The following is a 7,684-nucleotide window of genomic DNA, read 5'->3' on the forward strand; positions in this document are numbered from 1 at the left end:
GTGAAGCTGGTGTTCTTGAAGCTCGGAAATGGTTAAAAGTGCTCAGTTACCTTTGACATCTAAGAAACTCTGAAAGCAGCTCCTTCCTTCATGTGTATACAGGCGATACCACCATTTTGGAGCATTCACTTCCTGTCACATGACTGCCACTGGCGAGCCACAGGAGAAAATTAAATAGGCATATCCCCTTTAGGGGCGTGTCATTATGAACATCTTCAATTTTGTCATTTTTGCCAATGTATTTTGCTACAAATATTTATAATAAAACTTTGTGGTCCCCTTATTTAAAACCTTACAATAGTAACAGTATCATAGTCAGACTAAATTACAGTTGGGTTAATTAAAGAATTTGTCTTGTAGGATGAATAAATTATCACCATCCATCCATCCATCCATCATCCATTTATCCATCCATCCATTTATCCATTTATCCATCCATCCATTTATCCATTTATCCATCCATCCATCCATCCATCCATCCATCCATCCATCCATCCATCCACCCACCCACCCACCCATCCATCCATCCATCCATCCATCTATCCACCCATCATCCATCCATCCACTCATCCATCATCCATCCATCCATCCACCCACCACCCATCCATCCATCCATCCATCCACCCATCCATCCACCCATCCATCCATCCATCCACCCACCCACCCATCCATCCACCCATCCATCCATCCATCCATCCATCCACCCATCCATCCACCCATCCATCCATCCATCCACCCACCCACCCATCCATCCACCCATCCATCCACCCCATCCACCCACCCACCCATCCATCCATCCATCCATCCACCCATCCATCCACCCATCCATCCACCATCCATCCATCCATCCAACCATCCATCCATCCATCCATCCATCCATATTCAGTTCTGGGTTGGGTGTGGCCTGTGTGATTCAACAAAGTCCGTGGTCGTTTTTCATCCCCAGTCCATCTTTCGGCTCAGCACCATTTTAATAATCCCAATATGTTCCTGCCAACCAGCCTCACATAAAAAGTAATATTAGTTCCAGAGCGCTACTCCATTTCACATCACCGCATTCTTTCCCGCGCTCCCTTCATTTGTTTCCATTATTCCTCCCTGGAGTGCACTCCTTTTTCTCCAATCCCACCATTCTGTCTTCATCCTGCCCTCCCTCCCACTGTTATTATTGTTATTATTTTCACAAACACGTGTCCCTGTGAACGACCCATCTAAAAATACACGCATACACAGACATTTTGATCATAAATACCAAAAGTTCTCTTTACATACTTACTTCCAACTTTACATTTCATTGTCCTCTCCTCAGCTTAGTGTCACTAATCCTGAGCAGCTTGCAAAGACGGACAAGTTGTGCAATCACATCAATGTGCACATTAGATATTCATTTAATTTCAAATATTTAATTTTTAATGACCCTTTTGACATGTTAGAGCAGTACTGTATACCTTAAAATGGGTTCCAATCGGGACTAAAGTGCAAACTTCCCACATCCCCTTTTTTGAATCTCTGCTAATGACCAGGCAACGTGTCATTTGTGCACACCCATTGCTCACTCTGTCGTGCATCTGAGTTGGAGGACTTCTGGTTGGATTCACATGCACTCCCGAGGTGCTCTTGAGCAAGATGCTGAATGCCCAAATACCCCGAAGGCCCCCCTACCGGGCAGGTTACACGTCTGACATCCCTCCCCCAATGATTGCATGCTTGTGTGCTGCTTGTATGTTCACGTATCCTTCTTGTACACATATTTTACACGTGCACGGATGTGTGCCTTTTATAGAGGCTGCTGCGTTTTTAATCTGCAAACTGCCATGTGCGCGTGAAGGATGGGCGGCGGAGGACAGCACCGCGGACGGGAGAGCGAGCTCCCTCACTCCTGTGTGTTATTAAACGGAGGGCAATAATGCAGCGAGCTCTGCTGCGAATTATTCATGCGCGTGTCGCGGCCCCGGACGGAGCTGGAGGAGAAGCGGGCAGAGGGGAAAGATCAGAGAATGAAGGGGAAGATAATGGCAGCAGGTTGGCCTGGGGGCGGGGGTAGGGGCGGCAGAAGGCTGGTAACTGCTTCAGAGGTTATTAGTTCAGTCTGTGGTGGCACCGTGAGGCACCGGGTCGGTGTGAATACCAAACCAGCCCTTCCACTAAAACATCAAACCAACCGACATCAAACCAGAACAATGAAGATTCAATTTGTGGAGGATTTGCTAAAGAAGAAAAAGTCGACCTTAGCCAGGGGTCGGCAACAGAAAATGTCGAAAGAGCCATATTGGACCAAAAAGCTATATTAGCTAGATTAGCCTACTACCAAAATGATAAGTAGGCTACAAATGCATAATGAGAATTCATGATTAAATGTTTATTTTCCCTGCAGCACATCCTGGAAAGACCGATGCTCCACGTGACTACTCCGCTGTACGATGGTGCTTTAAGTTTAACTTCCAAACCATTCGGTCCAAGGACTGTTGAAACCATCTTTTTCCATTTTCGTATTTTTGAAAGCGCACCAAGGAGCCACTAGGGCGGCGCGGATTGCCGACCCCTGCCCCATCCAAACTTTAAATACCTTCCAATTTTCTCAGCTTTGCCTTGAGGTCTCCTCCCAGCTGGACATGCAGCAACGATGCTTCCTCAAGGTGGTATCCAGGAGGCACCCCCACCAGCCCCTGAAGTTTATTTAAGTCATAGTTTCTTGAAACTCTAACAATTTAATTTATCCCAAAAAGTAGTTTTAACCATGAAGTCTATTAAATGTTTACCAAAACTGCCCCCGTGTCTTTTCCTCAGGAATGCAATCCAGTCACCATCGCAAAGAACCTCTGTGATCTATTAAATACACGATCTTGGATTTAAATAAAATGATTGTAAAGCCAATACTGGTCATTTCTAGAGCAGATGTTTTTACAGAAGGAAGAAGCGAATACACTCGTGATCCCACTGTCTTTTTTAACTTCTTCTCTTTAGTGTCACCTTTTGACCCAGACTCATTTCCAATCCAAGCACCATTGGGGGGTTCACACGTGCAGAGACCCAGAACCGTCCTGCTCAATCACTGCACCACCGTCGAGTTTTGTCTGTACGGTTGTGAAACGGTGACAAGACAAACTGATATTTTGCCCCCCAAACACAGCTGATATTCCATCTCAGAACGCCAGGCCTTGAGAAGGCCTTGAACCCTTGAGAATACCCAGTCCATTCCAATGTGTGCCTTAGAGTCAGTCAGTTCAAACGTGCCATTCTTTAAGTTGACAGCCGACCTTTCCAGATTATGTCTTTCTATTCCGGCAGTGAATTCAGCTCTAGTATTTCGGCTCCAGCGACACGCAGCCGTGATTCCCTTTTTTGACGGGAGGTAATTAAACAGGAATTTAATTAATGTGGGAACGCCAAGGGAAGAGGAAGGGCGGGGCGGCAGAGGTGGGCGTCCTTTGAACGGTATATTTGGAGCAGACACAGAAAGAGATGGTGGGGAAAGAATGAGAGATTAGTGAGAAGAGGCAGAATGAGTTATTTCAGATCGTAAATGCGCACTGGAGCTCAGGCCAAAAATCTCCGGCGGATGTATAAAACTGTTATTCTTTCCTCTGTCAGCTCCTTTATCCATCTGTCGCCTCCGTCTAATCTCCGTCTTGTTGGAAGTTTAATGCCTCCCGTTCGCCTTTCCATCACACGTGTCTTTGTTACCCTGCCTTCCCAGAAAACCCCCTCCGGGATGAGGGCCAACCCCCCCATTCTTCCTCTATCATTTCCTCTTTTTTCCCCCTGAGCTGCAGAAATGAGATGCAGGGATCAGACGGTGGAGGAGAAGCACGGAGCGCTGCGTCAGCTCCGGACACCTCTGGAGAACAGCTGGATCATTCAGCCATAATCAAGGGCTGATGATAACAGAGTTTTGGGGGGGTTGGCCTTCAGGTGAGAGCGAGCATTAAAAAATCCTGGAATCGATGGATATTATTCTAATAATACGACTTTCCTCGGACTGGAGTGTGCTTCTTTTTGCATGCAGTCACCGCATCTTGATTTCATTAATGCTGAAAACCACTTTCAGACAGTTTTGTGAACATTAGAGTCTAAACTTTATGCAAAAGGTAAACTGAAATTCTGTTGCTTTTTGGAATGTAGCACATATGATAATTCTAAAGATGTAGCCAATGCTAAAGTAATATCAGAGGGTCGCCTTTATAGGGTAAACCCATATTACCTACTGAAGTTTGGTAGTTTTACTGAAATAAATATAAGATATAAGATACTGAAAACTTGACGCACTTTCAACGGTGTCTCAGTGTTACCTAATGATTGACATTGACATCACTTGTGTAATTTCTGATGTCATTTTTTAAAATTAAAATACATTAAACACATGTGTAGTGATGTACTACTGTACCTTTAATAACTAATTTAATAGTTAATTCATAATCTATGTCATATCAAGCTTCTCTTGAGCAAACAGAATATACAGATTGTTGCGCAACTATCTTTCGTACGCTACTTTTCCCAGTGCATTATGGGATGTATTGAGTGCAGTCAATACCATACAGTGATCCCCACTTAACACTCATACTTACAAAATAGTGTACTTTGGGGTTGTGAAACGTGGGGCCCGTGGGCCAGAATTGGCCAATTTTAATAGGCCATTCAAGCCATGGGGACGTACATTTGATATGAAAAAAATATATGAAAGACATGAACTGCATTTTTTATTGGTCTACGGGGGCGGCACTGTTAGATGGAGCAGTGGATGAAACACAACTTTCTTTTGCTATGAAATGACTCTCTGCAATTTCTGTATCACTGGAGGAATATAAGAGGGACGTTTGGAGTTCTTGTCATATGTGGATTAGAGGATTATCGTAGTGGTCCAACCCATAAAACAAATGTAATATTCAGATTTGAGCGGGTTATCGTTACTGTTGTGTTTCTTGATATCATGGTCACACAATGGACAGCTCTTACCACCCACCCAATCCAAAGCTTTCTCCGGGGGTCTTCCAGACGTCAGCCTGGTCACCTTTCTCCACCTCGTTCCTCTTTACACCCATCAGGCTTGGTCCTGATGTTCTCCTGCAGCTCCTGATGATCTGTGATAAAATCGCCTCTGTTCTCCTCATCCTTAACGGGGAAGAACATGGAAAGTTAGATTCGCCTGAGCTCGATCACTTGCTGAAATTTGAGCTGAGAATATAACGCACCTCCGAGCTTACACTTTCAAGCACCCACAAGGGGCTCTGAGGTTCTTCAGTATCAGGCTCTTCTTCTGGAATGAGCCCGCTGATGTCCTCCACCTTCTGGAGAACCTCCCCGTATCTGTGAAGACAGCAAGATGTTGTCAAGACAAGATAGTCTCTAGTGGAACATCTTGTGATAATCCACAACCTTGGTTCCTCTTTGTACTCAGGCTTGGCAGAGATGTTCTTCTCTGGCCTTGACTCAGCTTTAAGCTCATCGCCTCGGTCGAACTTTGGGAATGGGAAACGGCATCAATACTTTTCACAAACTTAAACATCAACTTCAACTTTGGCTCCCTCTAAGTCGATCCTACTCACCGCTAAACGTTCGGAACTCCGCAGCTCTTCGCCATCATGCTCCTCTTCTGGAATGAACTCGCTCTCAAACATCTCACACATCTTTATCAACCTGCGGTATGAACGATGTTTTTGGCATCAAAAATAGGCCAATCAAGTAGAAACAGTGGCAGAAAACTGATTTGGGTAAACTTGTGCGGAAATATTTAGGGCTCACCCTGATACCTCAAAGGACAAAACTAAAATAAGTTAAAGAATAAATGTAAAAAGTGTCAAAGTTGGCTTTTCCCCCTGCTCACAACTTGTTTGCCTCACCTCTCATGTACTTGCACAAGTAATCGACCTCTTTTGAAGAGCTCTCTCTGAGCGGCCTGCGTGGCCAGATCCTTCAGCACACGGTATTCGATGAACTCGTAGTTGAGGTCAAGGACATTGAAGAGCCACTCCTGGCCATCCTTCATCATTTTGTTGGCAATTTCGATGTAGGCCGGAAGGGCAGAGTATGCGATCTGGTGTAGGGACAAACCCGCACGTGAATGATCCCGACGTGACTTAAAAATCCATCCTCCCCAATGAAATGAGTCTCTATACAGGTGAACAGCTGCTCACAATATTACACGGACTCTCATATTTGTTGACGAGCCCCTCCAGGTGGAGCTCCTCCACAACTTCTGCTTTATTCAGTGTTTCCTTCTTATCTTGTTTATTGGCGATCCTGAAAACATACAGTTGCAGTTACACTTACATTTTTCATATATTTCTTTACCTAATTGTGAACTCTGTATGTCAACACAAGCTCACGGTCCATTTCTTTGCATTGCTCACATTAATATAGGCTTTCCTGCGATGAATGGGTGGCTGATGACTTTTTTCAAGGTCTTTTTGGTCTCCTTCATCCTGCTGAGATCAGCGGAGTCCACCACAAACATCACACTGTGCGCTATTGCGTAGAATTCGCTCCATGTGGTAGTTTCCTGGCTGCTGGGCTTGAGGATTGTCACTTGAAAGTTTTCCATGACCATCTCAACCAGAGTAAATTCATCCAAGTACATCACATTCTGGGCATTGTCTAAAAAAAGCCACCAAAAAAACGTTATTAGCTGAGGGGAAATATTGACATGAGCAGGCCATGCTAATTATTGCTACCAATCATCCTCTGCAAGACGGAAGTTTTCCCTGAATTAGTCGCTCCCAGCATGAGAAGAAACACTTCTCTGTCACAACAGGAGAATAAAAAAAACACATTAGCTTGAATTAGCGCTCATGAGCAACAGATGAAATCTGACGGGACAAGCTAACACAATAAATTTGAAATGTGATGGTTCAGAATCCAAAGAAATTCAGTCTGATCTGCTTTTATCGGGGGTTGTACTGAAAATTTCCCTCACCTCTCTCTGGTTTTCTTGCACTTATTTAACCATCGGCAGCAGTTTCCCATTTCCCTGGAGAATAAAGTCAGGGGATAACAATCAAGACATACCTGGCATACTTTCATTTTAGAATGAATAGAACTCGTATAATGTCAAAGTCATGGGAAGAAGATTGTTTTTCTTTTTCACGTCGCTTATATTAACCCAACACACTAAAATTCAAGACTAACTATGAAATAATGAAAGGAAGCTGGAGAACAGTTCTGTTGAGGACGTGTACCAAACTTACGTCAACGTGTACCAAACAACGTCAACATTAAAACTGTGACTATCTCTTTGAAGTCCAGACAGCAATGAAGTTTTGCTTTGATGCCTTTGAAGATCACACTGATATTGGTGCACAATGGTGGTACGTGATAGAAAGATGAAAAGATGTGAATGAATGTTTGGGAAATTTTCAGTAAAGCTGATTACATCACAAGAAATAGACGACTACCGGTAAATCTTGATTTTCTGGATCTTGGAGCCTTTGATCTTCCAATTACATGGGATTAGTTTTAGGTTCAATAATCTCAAAGGAAAAGCAGAAGCTGCCCTCATGAACATGCACAAGGTGTCACAATTTGTGGGGATATGAGCTGCTTGTTTCATCTACTATAAATGAAATCAAAATGAACTTGATTTCAAAGCACTGAACTTCAAATTAAAGAACATCTGCATTGTGACATTCAGCTTCTGCACATTACTGGGACTGCATCCGACATGTTGACCTCACCCATTTATACACATCCC

At 43.9% G+C, this 7,684-nt stretch overlaps 1 protein-coding gene across 1 annotated transcript; it reads right to left on the reverse strand.

Annotated features, from left to right (window-relative positions):
- Positions 1-4,757: 4,757 nt before the first annotated feature.
- Positions 4,758-7,009, reverse strand: LOC115250845 (ADP-ribosylation factor-like protein 13B). Its single transcript, XM_029841079.1, has 8 exons — positions 7,003-7,009; positions 6,348-6,591; positions 6,132-6,237; positions 5,838-6,031; positions 5,544-5,634; positions 5,374-5,456; positions 5,190-5,304; positions 4,758-5,109 (listed from the first exon to the last, which is right to left on the reverse strand). Exons 1-8 carry the CDS (start codon positions 7,007-7,009, stop codon positions 5,005-5,007), a joined length of 945 nt encoding a protein of 314 aa, XP_029696939.1. The 3' UTR covers positions 4,758-5,004.
- Positions 7,010-7,684: the final 675 nt, after the last annotated feature.

This window comes from Takifugu rubripes, chromosome 8 (assembly GCF_901000725.2).
Source record: "Takifugu rubripes chromosome 8, fTakRub1.2, whole genome shotgun sequence".
Taxonomy (NCBI): Eukaryota; Metazoa; Chordata; class Actinopteri; order Tetraodontiformes; family Tetraodontidae; genus Takifugu; species Takifugu rubripes.

What these genes read in the sequence shown, in the direction of transcription:
- LOC115250845 (XM_029841079.1), bottom strand. An exon ending in ATGAGAGTCCGTGTAATATT is followed by an intron (nt 6,032 to 6,131) that starts GTGAGCAGCTGT and finishes TCCCTACACCAG; the next exon opens with ATCGCATACTCTGCCCTTCC. An exon ending in GAGTACAAAGAGGAACCAAG is followed by an intron (nt 5,305 to 5,373) that starts GTTGTGGATTAT and finishes CTGTCTTCACAG; the next exon opens with ATACGGGGAGGTTCTCCAGA.